Source organism: Panthera leo, chromosome B4 (assembly GCF_018350215.1).
Source record: "Panthera leo isolate Ple1 chromosome B4, P.leo_Ple1_pat1.1, whole genome shotgun sequence".
NCBI lineage: Eukaryota > Metazoa > Chordata > Mammalia > Carnivora > Felidae > Panthera > Panthera leo.
In genome coordinates, this window is record NC_056685.1 from 34,789,674 (window position 1) to 34,813,187 (window position 23,514).

Consider the following 23,514-nt stretch of genomic DNA (forward strand, 5'->3'; position numbering starts at 1 on the left):
CCTACTGTATAATAAATGTAATGATTTATTAGAATGTGTAAATTTATTTGTGTGTTTACATACACACGGAGGATATAGAAATTAAATGATAAAATAGGGAGGAGAAATTTGCCTGCTATTCATGTTCCCCTCACACTAAGCACAAAAGTCATTTACTCTAGAAATAGAAGTTCCCATATGTAGACATAGGAACAGAAAGGTGGATATGAATGTGCCTAATCTACTTCTTCAAAATTCTGTATCATTGCATCCCCATGGGAAAGTTCCGTTCACTCACCCTGGGATCCACCCTACCTTTTCCTAATTCTGGGCCTTACTCTTGCCTTTCCACCTACATGGACTGTCCCCACAACTCCCAGGACCTTCCCTTCCTATGTCCTGCCATTCTTTAGGGCTTAGCTCAAGTCCCAGCTTCTCCGTGGTGAAATTTTCTAAGTTTTCCCAGACTTAGTACTCCTGTCACACTTATTGTCTGCATTACTCATTTTAGTTATACATTAAGGAAATAATTATTAAACACCTATCATGGGATAGGTAATAGATATTCAACAGTTAACAGGATAGACAGTCTTTGCATAAAACTCATGCTTAAAGACCCTTGTAAGCAATGAAAGAGTTTGCTTACCACCAAGGCAGGCTTCACAGAGGTGCCACAGGAACACACCAAAGGGCCTCCTAGCCAGGGGTGGAGGAGCCAGCAAAGGTTACCCAAAAGAAATTATTTCTCATTTCCCCATACTGTCAGTTATCTTTTAGTATATGGTTCTTGCCTCTCCAGTGAGATCATAGGATCCTTGAGGGAAAAAGACTATGTCTTACACTTTGCTATAGATCCACAGTACTTAGTGCAGTCCATTTCACATGGTAAGGACATTTGACTGATAGGTTGGTAGAACAGCAGAGACAAACTCTATGCAGATTTACTAACATCTTGCTGAAGACAAGACTTGAGAGCCTGGAGCTTTTGTGACCCAGGGATGAAAGTGGGGGTGAGGAAAGGGCAGTGTTACTAAAAGAGTTTGCTTGGCATATAATTTTTGTCAGGCATCTAGAAGAGTAGACAACAGCAAAATGGTGGACATTTCAGGCTCTTTCTAGTGGCTAGAATAAGTTCCTATCTTTTCTTTAACTGGGAACAAGCAACACAGAAAATGATTACATTTAACTCTTTTATACTATATGTAAGTAACTTAAAATAGATTATCAGAGATTAGGAAAATTTATATATGTGCCTTGTCCTTGCTGCTCATTTCACTGAAGATGGGGCAAGACAGTCCTTCCAGATTTTAGAACCCTATGGGGTTCACTTCAGAACTCTGTAAAGTCAAGATCTGGAAACTCCAACAGGTTATCTGATTAATCCCTGCAAGTTGCATAAGACTTTCTAAATAACTTGTTCCATAACTGTTTAAATCCTATTCTGAACCATGATGCCCAAATGTTGCAAAATTCGTTATTGTAACTAATTCCTCAAAGTGGAGACTTGGCTTACAAAAGGAATCCCCTAATATTGCCTGAACATTATAACTTGATTATAATTTGCTGAGTTTCCTCTAAAGTTTCTCTTCTAACATTTCTTTTAAATAAACCATGACTTTGTATCATTCTGTATTGCAGATGTCTGGAAATTCAAATTGTCTTATTTGTCATTGTTAAACTGAGAAAGTGATCAGGACATTTTGTTAAAACTTAAATTTTAGAATCTTTTTAAAGAGTAAAACAGGCTCTTCACTGTTTACAAAGTTATTCTGAGTTGCAAAAATTCCCTCTCCATTTCCCCCCTGTACTACTATGCTTTTCTCCTGTATGCTCCCATTCAATCATGGCTGCCATAATCAGGCAGAAAGTATGAAGATACATTCTTCTTGCATCTGTAGTGGAAATCCTAGCAGCAGACTGAAATAATTCCAGATCTACTTTGATAATTTTCATGGCATTTTCAATCCATTGCCCGGCTTTGCTATTCCTTAAACACACAACATCAGTGGACTGTAGAATCTAGACTAGAGGGTTGCCATTTTGTATCTTCTCAGACCTTTTAGGGCCAGCCCATCTGGTGCAGTAGCTACTAGACACATGTGGCTCTTGAGCACTTGAAATTGGCTAATCCAAACTGAAACATGTAGTAAGTGTCAAATAAACGCTGTATTTCAAAGATTTAGTACAAAAATTAATGTAAAATATCTCAATTTTTATATTAAACAGGGGTTAAGATGGCAGAGGACTAGGAGGACCCTAAGCTTGCCTCATCCCTCAAACACAGATAAATATCAAACCATCATGAACATCCAATATCTGAAGGCTAAGAGAGCAAAACTGCACAACAAGAGGTAGAAAACAGCCACACTGTGGAAGACAGGAGCTGCAGAGAGTTGATTTGGGGGAGAGAAGAGTTGCAGATGCTGCAATGGGGACAGAGTTCTGATCTTGTAGAGAGTAGCAAAAGAGAAAGAAAGAGAAGGAAAGAGTGAAAGTGCACAAAGGGAACTGTACAAGAAAAACTCTCCCCTAAAACCACTGTCTGGGAAAAGGAGAGCAGTGCAGTGGAAAGCTGAAATTTTTTTTTCAATATATGAAATTTATTGTCAAATTGGTTTCCATACAACACCCAGTGCTCATCCCAAAAGGTGCCCTCCTCAATACCCATCACCCACCCTCCCCTCCCTCCCACCCCTCCATCAACCCTCAGTTTGTTCTCAGTTTTTAAGAGTCTCTTATGCTTTGCCTCTCTCCCACTCTAACCTCTTTTTTTTTCCCCTTCCCCTCCCCCATGGGTTTCTGTTAAGTTTCTCAGGATCCACATAAGAGTGAAAACATATGGTATCTGTCTTTCTCTCTATGTCTTACTTCACTTGGAAAGCTGAAATTTTGAAGGTCTGTGCCATTGCTAGGGTCATGCCTGGTGGGCTTGGTGGTGCTCTGGTGGGGAAGGAAGGTAGAGACCCAGGAGTGGGCAGCATGGTCTGAGAATTCCCTGGGTTGCACAGAGATAAACAGTTTCCCTGCTTGGAGTGCATTTGGGAGTGGTGGCATGTCCCCTCTGGGGACAAAAAAAGTGGCAGCAGCAATGTGCTGCCCTGTTCCCTAGCATAGGAAAAAAGACACTGCCTAAGGACGACAAACCTTTGTCTGGAGTTGTGCTGTTCTTTACCATAAACTCTGAACCACTACACGATCTCGTGACCATTTTCTGAGACAAATCAGCAAATGGCAAAAACCTGGCTAGGCCCTCTCCCAGAGGATCAGCATGTGTTTGAGCCATACAGATCTCTAAAATTTGTAATTTTGAAACCTAGCCGCATGCCTGAGATAAAACACAGGAGTACTGTGCTACCTGGCAGACAGACAGCTCGGTCGCAGGCAGGGTGAAGGCAGGGATCTGGAAGAGGCTAGGGACACAAAAGAGGTGCTTGTCTGTTCTTTTGTGAGGGCTTTCTGAAGAGTGGTGGGCATGAACTCCCCACTCCGGGGACAAGAGATTGGGGTGACACTATTCCCCCCACCCTAGCCCACCCATCAGCACTGATCAACTTCAGTGAGCAAAACAGCACTAGCAAGTGGAGGCTGTAGTTGCTTACATTAAGTTCTGCCCCCTGTACCCTGCAGGTGCATCTCTACTAGGACAAATCAGTCTGAGATTCAGTGCAGCAGGCCACAGCCCCAGAAGACCAGCACAAACCCCTTGCAAGCATCAAGTCTACTGATCAAAGGTGCTGCAAAAGCTTCAGCTCTAGGGGAAATAGGATCTAGTTTCCTTTTTTTTTTTTTTTTTTTTTTTGGACCTCTTCTATCACTCTCAGGAGCAGGAATATAGGAGCAGGCTTTTCTAACAATCCCCCCCCCAAAAAAAAACTAGTGACCCAGACAAAATGACAAGACAAAGGAATTCACCCCAAAAGAAAGAACAGGAAGAAGTTATGACCAGGGATTTAATCAATATAGATATAAGTAAGATGTCTGAACCAGAATTTAAGACAATAATCATAAGGATATTAGCTAGGCTTGAGAAAAGCATAGAACACACTAGAGAATCCCTTATTGCAGAGATAAAAGAACTAAAAATTCGTGAGGCTGAAATAAAAAATGCAATAACCAAGATGCACAACCAAATGGATGCAATGACAATGAGGAAGGACAAAGCAGAGGAATGAATCGGTGATATAAAAGATAAGATTATGAAAAATAATGAAGGTGAAAAAAAGAGGGAAAGAAAGGTTTTGGATCATGAATGCAGACTTAGGAAACTGAGTGACTCCTTAAAGCATAATAATATTCATATTATAGAAGTCCCAGAAGAAGAAGATAAAGAAAAAGGAGGAGGAGGATTACTTGAGTTAATTATAGTTGAAAACTTCCTTACTCTGGGGAAGGAAACAGACATTGAAATTCATGAAACACAGAGAACTCCCATTAAATTCAACAAAAGCCAGCCATCTCAAAGACATATCATAGTCAAATTCACAAAATACACAGACAAGGAAAAAATCCTAAAACCAGCAACGGAAAAAAAAGTCCTTAACCTACAAGGGAAGACAGATCAGGTTCAGAGTGGATCTGTCCAAAGAAATTTGGCAGGCCAAAAGGTAGTGGCATAATATATTCAATGTGCTGAATGGGAAAAATATGCAGCCAAGAACACTGTATCCAGCAAGGCTGTCATTCAGAATAGGAGAGATAAAGAGTTTCCCAAACAAAAACTAAAGGATTTCGTGACCACCCAACCAGCCCTGCAAGATATATTAAAGAGGACTCTTTGAGTGGAGGAAAAAATACCAAAAACAACAAAAATCAGAAAGAAAATAGAACATCACCAGAAACACCAACTGTACAGGTTAACACAATGGCACTAAATTAATATCTTTCAATAATCACTCTAAATGTAAATGCTAATGTACAGACTAAATGCAAATGTAAAGACTAAGTGCTCTTATCAAAAGAATAGGGTATCAGAATGGATAAAAAAACAAGACTCATCTATATGTTGTGTACAAGAGACTCATTTTAGACCTAAAGAAATCTGTAGAATGAAAGTGAGGGGATGGACAACCACATATCATGGTAATGGTCGCCAAAAGAAAGCTGAAGTAGCCATAGTAGGGGACTTTAACACCCCACTTACAACAATGGACAGATTAAGCAGAAAATCAGCACACAGAAACAGTGACTTTGAATAAAACACTGGACTGCAAGGACTTAACAGATATATTCAGAACACTCATCCTAAAGCAGTGGAATCCATATTCTTTTTGAGTGCACATAGAACATTCTTCAGAATAGATCACATACTGGGTCACAAATCGGATCTCAACAAGCACAAAAGAACACAGCATCCAACTTTTCTGACCAAAATGCTATGAAACTCAAAGTCAACCACAAGAGAAATTTGGAAAGACCACAAATACATGGAGGTTAAAGAATATCCTACTAAAGAATGAATGGATTAACGAGGAAATTAGAGAAGAAATAAAAAAATACATGGAAGCAAATGAAAATGAAAACAGGACAATCTAGAACCTTTGGGATGCAGCAAAGGTGGTCCTAAGAGGGAAGTATATTGCGATTCAGGTCTACCTTGGAAAGCAAGAAAAGTCTCAAATACATAGCCTAACGACCTTACACCTTAAGAAGCTAGAAAAGGAACAGCAAATAAAGCCAGCAGAAGAAGGAAAATAATAAATATTAGAGCAGAAATGAATTATATAGAAACAAAATAACCAGGTAGAACATATTAAAAAACTAACAACTTGTTCTTTGAGAGAATTAATAATATTGATAACCCCTAGCCAGATTTATCAAAAAGAAAAGAGAAAAGATCCAAATAGATAAAATCACGAATGAAAGAGGAGAGATCACAACCAACACCACAGAAATACAAACAATTACGAGACTATTCTGGAACAGATTTTGAAAAGACCCATAACCAGCAAATAAATTGAATCTGTAATCAAAAGTCTCCCAACAAACAAAAGTCCAGGGCCAGATGGCTTCTCAGGGGAATTCTACCAGACATTTAAAGAAGAGTTAATATCTAGTCTTCTCAAACTGTTCCAAAAAATATAAAGGGAAGGAAAACTTCAAAATTCACTCTATGAGGCCAATATCACCTTGATTCCAAAACCAGTCAAAGATCCCATTAAAAAGGAGAATTACAGGCCAATATCCATGATGAACATGGATGTGAAAATTCTCAACAGGATACTATCAAATTGAATCCAATAGTTCATTAAAAGAATTATTAGCCATATTCAAGTGGAATTTATTCCTGGGCTGCATGGGTGGTTCAATATCTGCAAATTAATCAACGTGATACCCCACATTAATAAAAGAAAGGATAAGAACCATATGATCCTCTCAATAGATGCAGAAAAGGCATTTGACAAAACATAGCATCCATTCTTGATAAAGGCCCTCAACAAAGTAAGTATAGATGGAACATACCTCAATATCATAAAAGTCATATATGAAAGACACACAGCTAATACCATCCTCAATGGTGAAAAACTGAGAGCTTTTCCTCTATGGTCAGAAACAAGACAGGGATGTCCGCTCTCCCCATTACTATTTAACATAGTACTGGAAGTCTTAGATTCAGCAATTAACAACAAAAAGAAATAAAAGGCATCCAAATCAGCAAGGAAGAATTTACTATTTGAAGACAATATGATACTCTATGTAGAAAACCCAAAAGACTCCACCAAAAAAGAATTGCTAGAACTAATACATGAATTCAGCAAAGTTGCAGAATATAAAATCAATGTACAGAAATTGTTTGCGTTTCTATACACCAATAATGAAGTGCAGAAAAAGAAATCAAGGAATTGATCCCATTTGCAGTTGCACTAAAAACCATAAGATAGATACCTAGGAATAAACCTAACCAAAGAGGTAAGAGATCTGTACTCTGACAACTATAGAACACTTATGAAAGAAATTGAAGAGGACACAAAGAAATGTGAAAAAATTCCATGCTCATGGATTAGAAGAACAAACATTGTTAAAATGTGGACACTACCCAAAGCAATCTACATATTTAATGCAGTTTGTATCAAAATACCACTAACATTTTTCACAGAGCTAGAACAAACAATCCTAAAATTTGTATGAAACCACAAAAGAACCCAAATAGTCAAAGCAATCCTGAGAAAGAAAGACAAAGATGGAGGCCTCACAATTCCAGACTTTAAGCTATATTACAAAGATGTAGTCATCAAGACAGTATGGTACTGGCACAAAAACAGACACGTAGATCAATGGAACAGAATAGAAAATCCAGAAATGGACCCACAACTATATGGTCAATTAGTCTTCAACAAAGCAGGAAAGAATATTCAATGGAAAAAAGACAGACCCTTCAACAAATGGTGTTGGGAAAACTGAACAGCAACATACAGAAGAATGAAACTGGACCATTTCTTACACCATACACAAAATAAATTAAAAATGGATGAAAGACCTAAATGTGAAACAGTAAACCATCAAAATCCTAGAGGAGAATATAGGCAGCAACCTCTTTGACCTTGGCTGTAGCAACTTCCTACTAGACATGTCACTGGAGGCAAGGGAAACAAAAGCAAAAAGGAACTATTGGGACATCATCAAGATAAAAACCTTCTGCACAGTGAAGGAAACAATCTACAAAATTAAAAAGCAACTGATGGAATGGGAGAAGATATTTGCAAATAACATATTAGATAAAAGGTTAGTATCCAAAATCTATAAAGAACTTATCAAACTCAACACCCCCCAAAAAACAAATAATCCAGTGAAGACATGGGCAAAAGACATGAATAGACATTTTTCCAAAGAAGACATCCATATGGCTAACAGACACATGAAAAGATGCTCAACATCACTCATTATCGGGGAAATACAAATCAAAGCCACAATGAGATACCACCTCATATCTGTCAGAATGGGTGAATTAACAACATAGGAAACAACAGATTTTGGTGAGGATGCAAAAAAAAGGGGAACCCTTTTACACTGTTGTTGGGAATGCAAACTGGTGTAGCCATTGTGGAAAAACAGTATGGAGGTTCCTCAAAAAGTTAAAAATAGAACTACTCTGTGATCCAGCAATGGCACTACTAGGTATTTACCCAAAGGATACAAGTACAGATTCAAATGGATACAAAAGTACAGATTGGGCTACATGGCACCCTGATGTTTATAGCAGCATTATCAACAATAGCCAAACTATGGCAAGAGCCCAAGTGTCTACTGTCTGATGAATGGATAAAGAATATGTGGTATGTGTACACACACACACACACACGTATATATGTATGTACACACATATATGTATATATGTAATGGAATATCACTCAGCCATCAAAAAGAATGAAAGCTTGCCATTTACAACAACGTGGATGGAGCTAGAGTGTATTATGCTAAGCGAAATACGTCAGTCAGAGAAAGACAAATACCATATGATTTCACTCATACGTGGAATTTAGGAAACAAAACAAATGAGCATATGGGAAAGGGAAAAAAAGAGAAAAAGAGGGAAGCAAACCATAAGAGACTCAAAGACAGAAATGCTGAAGTGTTGGAGGGAAGTGGGTGGGGGGATGGGCTATATGGGCAATGATCATTAAGGAGGGCACTTGTGATGAGCACTGGGTGTTACATGTAAGTGATGAATCACTAAATTCTATTCCTGAAATCAATATTACACTATATGTTAGCTAACAAGAATTTAAATAAAAATTTGGGGAAAAAAACACCAAAAAGCAAAAACCAAACCAAAGCACACACAAAGAAACAAAAAATTTTATATTAATTACATGTTGCCATGATAATGTTTTTGATACACTGGGTTAAATAAATTATATTAGATAATTTTCACCTGTTTTTTTCTACTTTTTAACATGGCTACTAGAAAAATTTTAAAAATGTTTATGTGGCTCACATATTTCTATTCAACAGCCCTGCTGTAGAGCTACCTGCCCATGCCTAAGATATAATAGCTGAGCAGAAATAGAGTTTAGTATTCCTGGGTAGAACCTTATCACTAGTCTGGCACAGTGGTTAGCAGTATGGGACCTGGGTGTGGGTTCTCACTTGGCCATATGTAAGCCAGGTGACCATCTGCATCTCTCAGCCTCAGTATCCTCATCTGAAAATGGGTTGAACGATAGTGCCAAGTTACTAGTAGTGTGCCTTTTGGGAACAGAAAGTCTTCTCTCTGTGTCTCTGTTGTATCTTGAACAGTAGCTATAGAGGGAGGAACTCTTCCCAGAGATCAAATGGCTGGAATATAGGAGGTTAAGCAGACAGCAGGTTGAGGTGAGTCTCAAAGCTTGGAAAAGAGCCCTGAGGTTTAGGGGGACCACTGTGCTGTTCCTCTCCTTTTTCAAAAGCACAGGTTACACTATGGGTCACTGAATAAAAAAATGTTCCCAGTCTCCTGGATAAGCTTTCACTAGACAGAGTCCATATAAAGATGTAATTTCTCTTCCAACCCTTTGGATCATGTTCATTCATTCATTCATGCATTCATTTGTTCATTTATGATTTATTCACTTGCATGTCATGAGAATGATATTTTGGAAATATTTTCAAATGGATTTTTACATCCCTTTACTCTTATTGTGTAGAACCTTTGGAACTGTCAGGAACACGAATGCTTTCTCAGCTTTGGCTGTCAAATTAGATATTTTGTTTGAGTTTGTGTAAGCCTATTGTCTTACTAAGGCAAGACAATTCATTCATTCATTCGTTCACTCATCAGATATTAATTCAGTTCCTATTATGTATATGCCACTTCTTCAGATACTGAAGATAAAGCAGTAAAATTCAAGCATTACTGAGAGAAAAAGGGTTTTTAAAATATTTTTTTAGAACTCTCTTTTTCATGTACCAGCTAGGCCTGGTAGACTTGACCCTAGATTTTTTTTTTTTTTTTTTTTTTTTTTTATGTAAAGGAGGTCTTGGATTGAGAGAAAGAGGAAGGGGAGAAAGGCCTGCATTTTCCAGTTCTAGCAAATTATGGGAGAAAGAAGGTATCAGAAATAGGGTGAAAATAAGACATCAGAGTCCTCACTTAATTCTCAGCCAGGAGCCAAGTCTCAAGAGGTTGCAGAGGGTTGCTTTAGAAATACCCAAATAATCATGGGGAAGCCCGGAGACACTGAGGCTAGTGGTGGCCTCCATTGGGTATAGTATGGGGGGCTGTCTGCAGCCCCCTGGGACAACATCAGTCTTTGACTCAGAGTTCTATTCAGGCTGGTACAAATACAGCAGTGGGAGGCGGGTAGGTAGGTGAGCCTGCCATAGTGCTCTGGGTTTCCCGTAGCTTGTTTACGGAGTGTGAAGGACCTGGAAGTGTCCATGCACTCAGATGAGGTGTGGAGGTGGCTGAAGTCAGTGGACTGACAGACCTTGGAGGTCAGAGAGCAGAGGTAGAGATTTCAAGATCAAATGCAAATATGGGGGGGACCCATGGACTCCAGAGGTAGATGTCTAAACTAGATGGATTGTTGCATCCCAGTAGGGGGCCAGTTCAGAGAGAAGCCCAGACTAGCCATCATACAGGGGAGATAGGCAGAGGACTCAGAAGGATTCCAGGAGCAGCCTTCACCAAGGCCTGTTTACTTCCCAGGATCTTGAAGTTCCCTGCCCCCATATATCCAGATTCCATCCTGGAGAAAAGCTGGCGAAATGGAAATATGAGAAACTGAACATTTCACCTTCAAGGACTATTTAAAGTATAGCAGTGGGTTATATTTACCCAGCTGGACTAAAGTTTAGTGTTATTTATGCTCCTGCTACACAGTAGGTAAGGCTAGGGAAGCAAGATTAGATCAATTACAAAACATAAACAACAAATATTTTTGGCATGTAGAAGCTTTGTGGGAGAAAATTCACATCCCCACTCCACAAATCCATTCATTCTTCCATTCAACATACATGTATGGACAGCCTACTCTTGGACCAGCACTTAGCTAGGCTCTCTGAGGCATGCAGGGGCTATTGAAAAAGATAGGCCTATGAACCAATAACTGGAGTGTAGTATGTTAAGTGCTGTGATAGAGGTATGAATGAAGAAAGCACTATGAGAATGGAGAGAGGTGAGTAACTTCTCCTGGAGAGTTTGCAGAGAATGTGGTAGATGTAGTAACATTTGAGGTTCTTAACAAAAATCTGAATTCTCCGAATGAAGACATGTGGACACAGTGATTCAGGTAGAAGAAAGCCTACATGCAAAGGCCTTGATGTCTGAGAGGACAGGGAACATTCTGGTGACTGCAAGAAATTAACCATTCCATGTGGTGGGAACAAAGCCTATGTGCAGAGGAGCACGGGAGGTGAGGCTGGAAAGGCAGATCTGGGGCTGAAGACCACAGATCCTGTGGAAGGTTTTGAAGCAGAACAGTGTAGTGATCCTATGTGCATTCCATAGTCCTTACAGTTCATTTCTCACTGTGTTCCACAAACATGAAGTAGGCAAGAACAGTAGCAAGTGTCCATATTACATTTATTTTAATTGGACTTTATCTTATAAGGGAGACACATTGGGTTTCACAACCTCCTAGAGATGGTGCTGCCAAAAAGACTGGCAAAGAAAATTCAACAAATATCAACCCTTGAATTATATGCTGGATCTGATTTAAAGGACTTTTCTTCATAGCTGTACAGAAGAGAGCATTTACTTCGTAGAAGAAAACCCTCACTGTACTGCCCCACACGGTAGGTGTTACCTTGGGCTACCCAAAAGCATAGGGACAGAGCTGGTAGGCAGTAGGAAAGAAGATGAACATGCATCTCACTCACCTGAACTTTGATTTGGAAATCCGATGGCTGAAAGAGAAAAAGCAGATGTTACAAAATGACACATATGCATATTCTTCCATTTAAAAGATATTCAGCAATTCTAGAGAAGTTTGATGTCCCTGCATGACTATAAATGGGCACTGGATGGATGTGTGGAGTGAAGTAGAACAACTCTGAAGAGACAAAACCCTATTTGTCAACATCTCCTGGCACGTTTGTGTGTATGAATGTGAAAACCAATGACTGACAAGTCTACAAATCCAGTATTTTCTAAGTGGAAGCAACACTCTCTGGAGAGTCTCTGGAGGCGCCATGTGGCACCTGCTCAGCAGGTCCCATGAAGTTAGGTTAGGCTGTGTGTAGGGAATGCTGCACCTTGATGAGAGCCATGGAGGACAGGAAGGTCTCTCTGCAGATGTGAAAGTCTCACCAGTTGGAAACCAGAGGCAGGAGCATGTCATCACAGACCCCACTGCTGTCTGAACAGGATCCCAGCCAATGCTGGGGTATGAAGTGAAGATAAGCAATAGAAGCCAGCTGGGAACTGAAAGGCCTTTACAATCCTGGCCTGAGGGCTGCAGCTGGGCCTAAAGGAACAGCCGCACGTCCTGTCAGAAGCTCAGGAAACTGACAGTTATGTGCAGCCTTAAAGACATGGGGAACTTTCAGGTGAAAGCATAGGGCAGGTATGACTCAAAGGGTCATTGAATGGGGAAGGAGGAATCTTCAAGGAGGCCCTGAGGCTACCAAGTTCATATAGGAGAGTCCACAGGAGACTAGGAGGAGGAAGGCTGGGAGAAGGGAGGAAGGAGAGAGGGGAGAAGGAGGGAAGAAGGGGTGGGGGCAGGGAATGTAAGCATTTGAGACAAAACAATTGAAGGCAATGTATCAGAAAAGCCTTTGGTGTTAAAGGAGTAAGGTGGAGAGATTGTAGGTGGAGCAACCATGCTCAGATGGATACCCAGATGGATGCAGAATGTAAGTTGGGGAGGAAGAAAGTGACAGAGACATTGGTAGGGAGACAAAGACAGATGCAGAGAGAAAACATGAGCAGGGAGTTCAGGAGGCAACTGCTGCAAGCCTGTGTTGTCCTAGCTCAGCACAAAGCAAGCTGTGTCACATAGCAAGAAAACAACCCCTCTCATTATTTTTTATTAAAAAAAAATTAACAGAAGATGTGACAGGTGGCAAAGCCATCGTGTGTGAGATAATTATATCTCTGGGGCACTGAGAATCCTAGCCAAGTGCCTTTACTGCTCTGAACCACTAGCTAATAACCTTTCCCCACCTCTAAGACTGCCTGCTAGGGCTGGAGTGTTTAATCACATGTTAACAAAGTGTGTGGGAAGGGGACCGTGAGCCAAGGACAGCATTTTTATTTAGAGCCACGGTTTAATGGGAGAAACAAATGTTTTCCAGATGCTAATTGGGTGTTGGGGAATCTGGGGTCCTCTCTTCTCCAGCAGGCCATGCTGAGCTTGGGGACCTTCAGGGTCTTCTCTAGGCTTACTTTTGGAGAGTTGACTCTCCTTGCTGTTAGGCATAAGCCAAAGTGGATGACCGCGGCCTTTAGTCTTGTGACTCTGTCTACAGAACCTGGTCTGGCCCCAGGCCTTCTTTCAGAAATGTCTCAGTGATCCTCTCTAGGATGTCCTTTAATGCAGACCACATGCTCTTTCCTGTAAGGGTCTCTTTCAGTCCAAGTGGATCAGCAAAAGTGGGTTCTTAAAACCAAATATCATATCTCCCAGGTAAATGACTCTGGGGAGTGGGCATAGAGGGGATCAGAGCTGAGGTGTTTGAAATGAGGTGCTAGTCCTAGTTCCAGCATGGTAAGCTATGGGTCCTTCTGTGGCATTCTGGAACATTCTGAAGAGGAGGAAATAGAGTAGGACTTTCCTTTCCACTTAGTTTCAAGTCCTGATGTATAACCCTGGATACCACACTCAAAGCCTATTATTGTTGCTGCTCTTCTCAGGGGATTATGAATGTAATTTTAGGTTCACTGCGTCAGAAATGTTCATTACCTTTTAAGTATCATATTACTTAAGAAATGGGGAGGGTACTGCTCAAGTGGCAACACCTGGAGACAAAGGAAACTTCAGTCCTTGGAGAGCTGAGGTTAGAACTCTGTAAAGGCCAAGCGTCTGAATTTCTCCATACTCCCTCCTATAGGTGGGAGACAACTGTAGGACCACACTTCATGAAAACAGAGGGATCCCATTGCTCAGCAACTTCACCTTGTGGGAAGTAACCGCTGGCTCAGGGTTTGGAAGGCTGGTCTGTCCTACTGTGTGAGTAAGCAAGCACCAGAGCACCTGGGTGCCTTGTACCATGGCACCAGTCCACACCCTGGTCTGGCTGACATGTGGTAAATCCTGCTTCCTTCCACTGGTTTTTAAACCACTTCAGATTCCTCAGAACAGTAGAGGTCTTCCAAACCCCAATGGGGTACGCACAACTTGCTTAGAAGTCTTCTTGGCTTTTTCTATCATTGTTATCCTAGTGAGGTACAATCCCTACCTTGTGTTTTAAATGGCTTCCTGAAGGAGAGCAGGGAGGTGGAGAAAGTAACTCATGCTTAAGACCATCAGAACAATTCTACTGGTTTGGACTTGAAGTTCCTTCAACCCAGGATACTTTCTCTACCCAGGCCTCCAAGACAAACCTTCTAGGAAGCCATGATTTTCTTTGTTGATATTAAGTTTCAAAATTGAAGACAAATCCAAACTCCTTTTGTTTTGCTTAACTACTTACTTCTTGGGAACTATTTATATTTCAGACTTTCTCTCCTTCCTAGAGTAATGAGAACCATATATTTACTACTTGCTGTATGAAATAGTATTTCCCTAAATTGTCCCAATTTGCTTCTAACCTAAGTCAGATGGCACAGTGGTCGCTATCCAGGTTGACACACATCTGACTCAACCTCCTGGACTCCACAACTTCAACACCATTCACAGATATTATTTCTAGAAGGGTAATGGACCTTGTCATCACAGAACACTGCTCCAACTGGATGCTTAGCTCAGTCACTCCACATTCTGGACAGTCACCTTCTCTATTAATCCTCCTGCTCTTCCTCCGAACCCAATCTTTGCCCTCACTATGTCTTCCCTATCATTCACACCCTTGTAGGGTTCTCAGGTTAATGTCAGGCTTAACTTCCAGTTCTCAGGTTGGCCCCAGGGTCATATTGATTTTGCTCTCCACACAGTACCTGGGACTTCTACTTTGCCTGTCTTGCTAAACTGCCACCCTGGTTCACACCACTCTCTGTTTTTAGTGCTTCTGGGCCACATAGCCTGCCAAAAAATATGTTGAATTGTTCTGTGAGGCTGACTTCACATTTACGATGTCAGGCTCCACTGTGGCTTCAGCAATGCTCAGCAATCTTTTAGTGACCTCTTGGTGACTCACTAGTTTGAAACCTCTGTACTGTTCTTCAGGTTCCTAAGACACCTAACCCCCACTTTCTGTGATGAAATGACAGATAATTTGGTATGACTCCTATCATTCACTCTGCATTGGAGCCTATTTTGGATTTTATATTTGTTATAGAACTGTAGAATTTGAGAGCTTGGAAGGGATCCTTAGATATCACCTGGATCTATGGTTTGCAATTTATCAAGTTGTAGAATGTTTTATTCATATGAAATCTTACATGGAAGCCCAATATGTAAAAGAGGTGAAAGTGGTCCCCTTCTGCAGTAGCCCCTGCAGGTGGTTCCCAGGAGCCCGAGGCCTCTGCTAACAGCACTCTGAGCCAACAACCAGGACAACTCCTTTGTGTCCCAGAGGGAGAGACCAAGACTCAGAGGGGAGGTGCTTTGGCTGAGGTCACATGGCTAGTTGGTGGCTGATTGAGACTTGACCTCAGGGCTGCTGATGCCAGGTTTCTTTTTCTATCTTCCAATTAGTCCCAGAGGTAAGGAACTCCTTCTTCCTTTGTAAATCTTGTGTCTCCAACTCCAACCTTCCCCTTTTAGGCGATGCCTTCCAATAATCACTCATTTCCATTCTGGCATCCTTAGACCCTCCCCTTTCACTGGCCTCTTCTTTGCCATAAAGATTGTCCCAGTGTTTACAAGCCCTTACTTGGCCACTGCTGCCTTCCTTTCTGCCATCTTATTTTCTTCTCTCCCTTCCATGGCCTCACTTCTGGAGCAAGTGCCCTACACTGGCTCATTCTCACTCCTCTCCTTCTCTAAGACTCCAACTCCCACAAACAAGTCTTATAGAGTATGGCTCCAGAACACACAAATAACCCAACCACTTTTTAATCTCCACATGTGACTCTAGCCTGAGCCACCATCACCTCACACCTCAGTAATTGCTACTGATGATGCTTTACTGTGTGCCTGCTTCCGTGTTGGCATTGCTTCTACCTATTCTTTTCCTCACATCCAAGTGATCCTTCAAGAATGCAAAACAAACCAAATCAACCTCCCTACCCAGCTCCATGTTCTTGTGACTTCTCATATTCAATGACTTCTCACAGTCTTGTAACAGAGACAAAGATCATTAAGGGGTCTACCAGGACATGCCATCTCCAGCCTCAACTCCCTGTCTCTCCCCGCATGCTCTGCCCTGACCACACTGGCCTCTCAGTTCTTCCATCCAAAGGCCTTGAAACACACTGTTGCCTTTGACTGGAACATTCTTCCTTACTCTTCACTTCAATGTGTTTTCACCCTTCACTTCTCAGCTTAAATTTAATTCTTCAAAAAAGTTGCCAGTCTAACCGGTTATTAGCCCTACAATATACTTTTCCTTCTTAACACTTACCCTGTTTATAGTGACTTATTCACTTGTTTAATGTCACTTCCACACAGATTATAAACTCCAATGAGATGATATCAATCTTTCTACTGCTATGTATCACCATCACTTAGAACCAAGCTGGGCACACTTTGAATGAATGTACAAGTAAACAGTTCTCTCTTGAAATTCTTTCTCCCATGGATTCCAGGCAAGTGCTGCTGTCTATTCCCTTAACATCTCTTCATTTGTTTCATTTACTTGTTCTTATTCTTCTGTGTGTCAGGTTCCCACGGTTCAGCCCTTGGCCTTCTGACTCTATTCCTCTACGACCAACCCTTGTCCTATACTCTCATTAATAGCTCTTATACTGATGACCTCAAGTGTGTGGCTCCATCCCTGTTCACAGCTGCACCTTGGACCTCTATATCCTATTGCCTGCATAGTACCTGCAAGCCCCTCGGTTGGACCCTGCTTCAAATTCCACTTCAACATCCTTACTGTCTTCAAACTTTTGATGGCTCCTTCTTTTTAATCACCTCCCTCTCCCCCCAAAAATATACTGTAGTTCCTTTTTCTCTGTGTCCCCACCCCCTCATCTTCATCAGGCCTTCTCACTGCCTATAAATTCTCATCCTGGTCTCATCCAACCACACAAGCCTTTTAACTCTTAGCTTTAAAAATGCTAGACCCTCACTGTCTCCTTCCCATAAGACCCAGTCTCAGTCTCCAGTCAGTTCTCACACTGTGTTTCCCACCAGGAATGTTGGTGGTCTTATCCCATGGTTGGCTGAGGCAAGGAGTGGGGTGGGGTGAGTAGAGAGATGGTGGAAAGACCATAATTTATTAGGTATATATTATAGTTCTGGTACTGTGTCTAGGTATTTTATATGCACAGAGCAGATGCATCAATGTGGATATTCATAAGGATAATAGGAACCATTTCTACAGAGCTCTCCCAGCCTGCAGAATGTGTCCTCAAAGAAATGACAGATACACTAGAGGTGCCAGCTTCCCTCTCTGGAGGATAATCATATTCACCCTCCAACAGAGCCACCATACTCTCCTGAAATGTACTCTCAAGTGGCTTCCTAGAGCTGGGAACTCCCCTGGTCCCTCCTGGTCTGCAACTTGGGCTATGCCTAAAAGCCGGAGTTGCAGGGTCCTCCATGTTATAAAGACCAGAGAAAGGCCTGACAGACTTAGAGGGTTTGCTGGGACCCATTTGCAAAAACTTGAGTGCTTGCTTTGTATGGTTCCAAAAGGAGAAGAGGGAAAGGCTTGGACTGCTGTTTAAAAATGTAATTAGCCCCGTATTTTAACAACATTTTGACAATAATTGCTTCCCAATGATGCCGAGAAATCTGCAGTGCAGACTCCCTGGTGCCACTGTCAGAGTGAGTGATACTGAAGGCCCTGTGTACCCTGGAAATAGAAGTTGCAAGAGCTGGTCTGTTCTTAAGCCTTGTTTTCCCTTCTCCTTTGGCTTGGAGATCATTCTCAAGGCTGGCATGGCTTCTGTTTAGACTTATATATGGAGAAACTTTTTAAAAGTGTTGGGGTTTTCTCACACCATTGAGTCATTTCAGGAATGAAGGGTGAAATAAGATACTGTTTCACTGATGGAATGATTTTGAAACTAATTTTATTTGGGACTGGTCCTACTCAGAGCCTTCTGCATGCAGTGCTTTTCAGGGACCAAGGTGAGTTTACAGTTCTTATACCACAAAGTCAACAAGAAGAGTAAGTTCCACTTCCCAAAGCAGATCCCGAATGTTCCATGAGGCCTCATTCCCAAGGTCAATGTGAATCCCTGACAGAATATAACTTTAATCTTTGGACTCTGCTGAGATGCTGGTAACAGAACCAGCAGTTTGCTTATTTTTAGCAGTTAAACTATTTTTTCCCTTCATTCTTTGGTGGAGGAACATTTCCCAGGGACTACTGGTTTCCATTTTTAAGATAAAACTAAGATGGGTGATTGTGATAATTCATGTGTGAACTGTTCCTCTATGCACCTGGCCCAGTCCTGGGCCAGTCACTTACCAAAGCCTAGGCCCTGGGGTCTGACCCAGGGAAAGGGAAGTCATAGGTATCTAGGCTGGAGCTGCTTTTGGAGGAGGTGACTGGCCACGTTCCAGGCTAAACACTGACGAATTCTGCAATAACTCAAGGTTGCACTTCAGGAATCTCTATTTCCCTTTACTAGGTGGGTAACTAGAGTTGCAGATAAGGACCAACATGTTTATTAGCTCCCAGGTTATTTTCTTACCTGTATCCTCTTATTCCAGGTCACATTTACCAGCAGGACCCAGGGACCCTCACATAGGTGTCTCATGTGACAGGGGGTGAGAGAGGCTGGGAAGAAACAGACTTTGGAGCCACCTCTAACCCCCCACCACTCGATAGTTCACTGATGTAATGCACAGGGGCTTGAAATCCATGAGTCAGACCCTTACAGGAGTGCAGAATTGGAGACTGGCTTTAATGTTAAGACTCTTCCCCCTGCCTAGGAGCCATACTCAACCCAGGGCAGTCTTTTCTCACACAAGTCACCACCTGAGATTTATGTTTCTCTGACCTCTGCCTCAACCACGATGGGCCAAGCCATTGTGATTTCAGGACACAGCATCCCTTCCCGCACACCTGGAAAAGCCCCAGTCCCTGGGCTCTCCGTGCCTACTCACGCCAGCCTGGCCCCGCAGTTCTCTCCCTCGATGTCACCTCCAGCCACGTTTTCGGTGTTGACAGACTCGGTCTCACTTGTGGGCATGCTCACTATAAGAGTCAAAGGGATGCAAGGCATTGAGGGTGGGAAGGAAAGGGGAGAGAAGAGCATTAGTTTGCACAACACCCTATTCCAAGACTGTGTGCTGCTTGGGAGGATGAAAGCCTGAGGAGCATCTAATAGTGGGGTACAGTGGTGCTGCTGTGAACAGTGCCATGGCCAACTTTGGGGGTTTCCTTGACCAACATGCCTGATGCTTGTCTAGGGTAAGTTTTGCTGCCAAGGACACTCAAACTCATAGGATTTGGGAGGAAATATGGTGATAAGATCATTTGCTTCTTGAAAACAGTGACCACTGAATCCTTTTCTACCTTTTCCTACAATAGAAAAGTTTTCTATTTGCATCCACTACTAACCATAAAAAGAAGAGCTTTCATGAAAATATTTTATTTTGCTTTCTTCCCCACCCATCAATTCTAAGGGGCTTCATCCCCAAATTTAGAATCCAGCTTATTTGTAGAAAGGGTGTTTTTGTTGCCTCATGAACTACTATATGGATGTGGAAGACTGCTCCCTGTCTTGTAGTGCATACTGGGTGTATCTAGGACCATACCTGAAATAGGGAGCTTGAAATAAATGGCTATTACCAGAATCATGTACTAAGATTCAAACTAGCACTACAGATACCAAGAATGAGGATCACAACTGTGGAATCCACCAATTAAATTTAAATGTGACTTGAAGATAGACTAAAGATAGGTTGGGATATTATTTCCCCTTCCAGTAAATCTGACGTTCCCATCCCAACAGGCTGACTTTGGATATAAACCATCTAATTCCACTGGTGCCAACCTGTCCAGTCAATCTACACTCTCTTCCCGAGGCAGCAGTGGGCTAGATTTCCAGAGCAGCAGGAGTCATCTAGCTTGCAACCCAGTGTGGTGGCTTAGAGAAGCCATTTATTATTATTCTCTATTCCAAATAAAAGTTTTACTCAAGAGAATTCTCAAGAGAATTCTTCTTCTCCACCATTTCTTACCCTTTTAATATGACACAACAAGTTTTATTTTTGGTAACCCTTGTTCTTCAGAACATTATAGCATTGGTCCTGGTTCCATTCTTCTTGCAGAACAGAACTCCTCATGTGGTGAGAAAATCACTAACCCTCAGCAGCCACAGAATTTTCAGTTAATGAGGGTATGGTATCAGGTGATGTGGCACCATGTGACAAATCGCCATGGGGCCACCACAGCCCAGGAGAAGCTTCTACTGGTTATATGGATAATGTTGTTGGATGGAAAATTTCCAAGGTTCTTTTATTTTGGATGAAGACAAGATGGGTGGGTGAGAAGACACTCCTTTCAGGAACATGCAAGATACAAATAGGAACCCATGACTTACCATATGTTTGACCTCTCCACCCTAGGATTCACTTTTAATACAGTTGGGTAAAAAGAAATCTGGATGCCATTTCAAAGAAGGTTGTCATTGGATGAGACTTTAGATATTACCCAGCTATAACTTGTTCCCTTCACTTTACAAAACAGGGAAGGGGAGATTCTCACATTCACACAGTGGGTTTGGAGTAGGACTTGGTTGGAAGCACAAGTATCATGACCCCCTTCACCATGCTCATCTCAATTGTCCCTTATTGACCAACTCCTCACTCTACACCGTAAGACAGGGCTCTTATAGCCAAATAAGGCTCTGGAAGCATCAAAGGAGCATGGTGAATAGCCAAATGATGGTGTTCAATTTTATAGCATTTAGACTCCCTTTGTAGCCTGATGTCTGAGGGAGCTGGTATGTGAGGCCAGACCTTAGGGATGGTTTTAGCACTGTAAGCAGGGAAGACAGCACTTTCAGAGCTTGTCAGGTTCCTTGTTACATCCATACATACATTCATACAATTGAAGAGCCTTCATACAATTGAAGAGCCTTCACTCTTTCACTTCATCTATCTCTGGCCCTCTCTGACCTAAGGTTACTTTAATTCTTCAGGCATCATTCTTTAAAGTTATAGAGCTCTGACTTTGAGACACTTTGCTCCCAGAGAGCCCCTTTTGTGCTACTGGAGTAGTATGATGGGGATGGTGCTAGGCTTGGAAAGACAACCAAATTAGAAGTGGGTATGCCTGGGCTTTAAGGAGGAACCATATCATCTTCTAAATCAAGGAACTGCCTGTATCAGTATCAAGTTGGCATTTACAGTGACCTTAATCTTGGGTGGTACTATCCAAAGGAAGGGTTCCATAAAGGAATAGCTGTTGCAATCAGCTTTGCTGTTTGTTTTGTCATGTATAAAGTCATGTTTGCTGACTTTATACATATTAAGAGATGATAAGGCACTGGATTTGAGTGGGGAAGGTTACCATACCCTTACACACACACAAACACACACACACACACACACACACACACACACATACACACAGACACACACATACAGGACCACTGTATCACAAGCCATCAAGAAAAATACCCTCCCCTCCAGTCTGGTATGTACCAATGCATATTTACACACATAGAACACAGGGGAACATTACCATGGGTTTCTGTGGAGTGACTAAACCAAGAAAACTTCCCTTTCTTCTGATCAAGCAAGCCCGCTGGAGTGCTTCCTTTCACAGACAAGATGGAGTCAAGACCAGGAACAAGACATCAACAGAGAGCATGCAGTCAGCCACGGGCAAAAGAAAGAAACAAGGAACTCAGCTTTCACATAGAACATCCATTTTAATCCCTGAACATAAACTAAGAAAATTGTAAAAAGCAATAAATCAAAAACACACAAGAAAACATAACAAAATAGAACCAAAACCCCAAATTACATGAATTAATGACACAAAACAAAAGATGGACCCTGAGGAGAAGGAATTACTCCAGAAGAAGCTTCAGTCTACACTGGTCTATCTAGCTAGTGGCTTTGAGGGAAGAGTTTCCTAGGAGATGCTATCACCCAGCCCTGCTGCCTCCCTAGGGAGGTGCCTCTTTTACAGGCTCCACTGGGGTAACTGCTAAAATCAAACTACAGCATTGGTGTGCCCTGTCACTCTTACCCAATAGCCAGGTGACTTGACCTCTTCCCCACCTGTAGTGGATCTACCCCTCTCTTACTACTTACACCCAGATCATGTCACTTGCAGATGGAAAGCAATCCATGGATCTATTTGTTCCTTTGTCCAATTCAACTACTCAGTCCCATTCAATAAAGATCCACCAAGTGCTTCAGGCCTGATCATATTCAACACATACATATCTGCTTTCAATCAGTTTAAACAGGCAAAGAAGTTGCTCAGTTGCTTGTCAATGGGTGGTCTTTTGAGGAGTTTGGTGTATAAGGGAGAAGAGTTGTGTAAGCTTCTTTTGGCTCTGGGCTCTGGTTGAAGAAGAAGGTACTAAGGAGATTGTAAAAATACTGATTGCCACAAATGGAAGAGGGGGAGTTCTGTATTCTGCAACAGACTTTGAGTTCTGGATGTCAAATGCTTTATCTAATTCCAGAGAAAGAGAATTTTCCCATTCTGACAAAATTAGTGTTGACTGCACCTCTGCCAGGCCTCTATGGAGATTGCTGGGGACCAGTGGTGAGTGAGGCTTAGTCACAACTTATTAATGAGGTGGAAAATCTGTTACCACTCAGGAAAGGAAGCATGTGCCCTGATGAGAAATGGGTAGGTAGTCCCATCAGTTCCAGGAAAGGGCATGAAGAGGAAGGTCAATCCAAGTTTTTAGGTGCTTCTTTATTTTATCCACTTCCCCTGGAACTTGGATCACATTCAATGGCTATCCTTGAATGTTGCTTGTTAGTGAGAATTCTGAAGACTGGTTCATGATTGAAAAGGGTCAGGCTTATTTTTAACCTAGGTAAAGGGCCATGTCCCAAACACACATCTTTAAAACACAAAGCTTAGAATAAGCAGACACTTTACAACAGTAGCATTTTTTCTCACTTCTCAAAAATCCTATATAAGAAAAGCCCTGAAGGTTAGGAACTGAAATGAATGACTTGGTTCCAATTACTTTCTAGCAGAAGATATGTCTCAATTTATAATGATAACATTCACTGAAGTAAGCATCTTATAATGAGTGATCTTTTGTTTGGAGGTGTAAAGGGGTCAACATAGTCTGCCAGTCACCAAGTTTGTTCACACAGTTGTCTTGGGAAACAAGAGACACTTGGTCAGTGAAGGAAAGCTCAGAACATTGGGACCTGTTATACAGAAGCATTATTCAGCTTCTGGCTTTGG

General features: G+C 41.7%; 1 protein-coding gene across 1 annotated transcript in view; it reads right to left on the reverse strand.

Moving 5' to 3' along the window:
- CACNA1C (calcium voltage-gated channel subunit alpha1 C) overlaps nt 1-23,514 on the reverse strand; it is a 657,848-nt gene that overhangs the window by 128,906 nt on the left and 505,428 nt on the right. Inside the window, exons 10-11 of the mRNA XM_042945417.1 lie at nt 19,224-19,314; nt 11,776-11,802 (exon numbers count right to left, since the gene is read on the reverse strand). Coding sequence (XP_042801351.1) covers nt 11,776-11,802; nt 19,224-19,314 — 118 coding nt within the window. The remainder of the gene's footprint in view (nt 1-11,775; nt 11,803-19,223; nt 19,315-23,514) is intronic.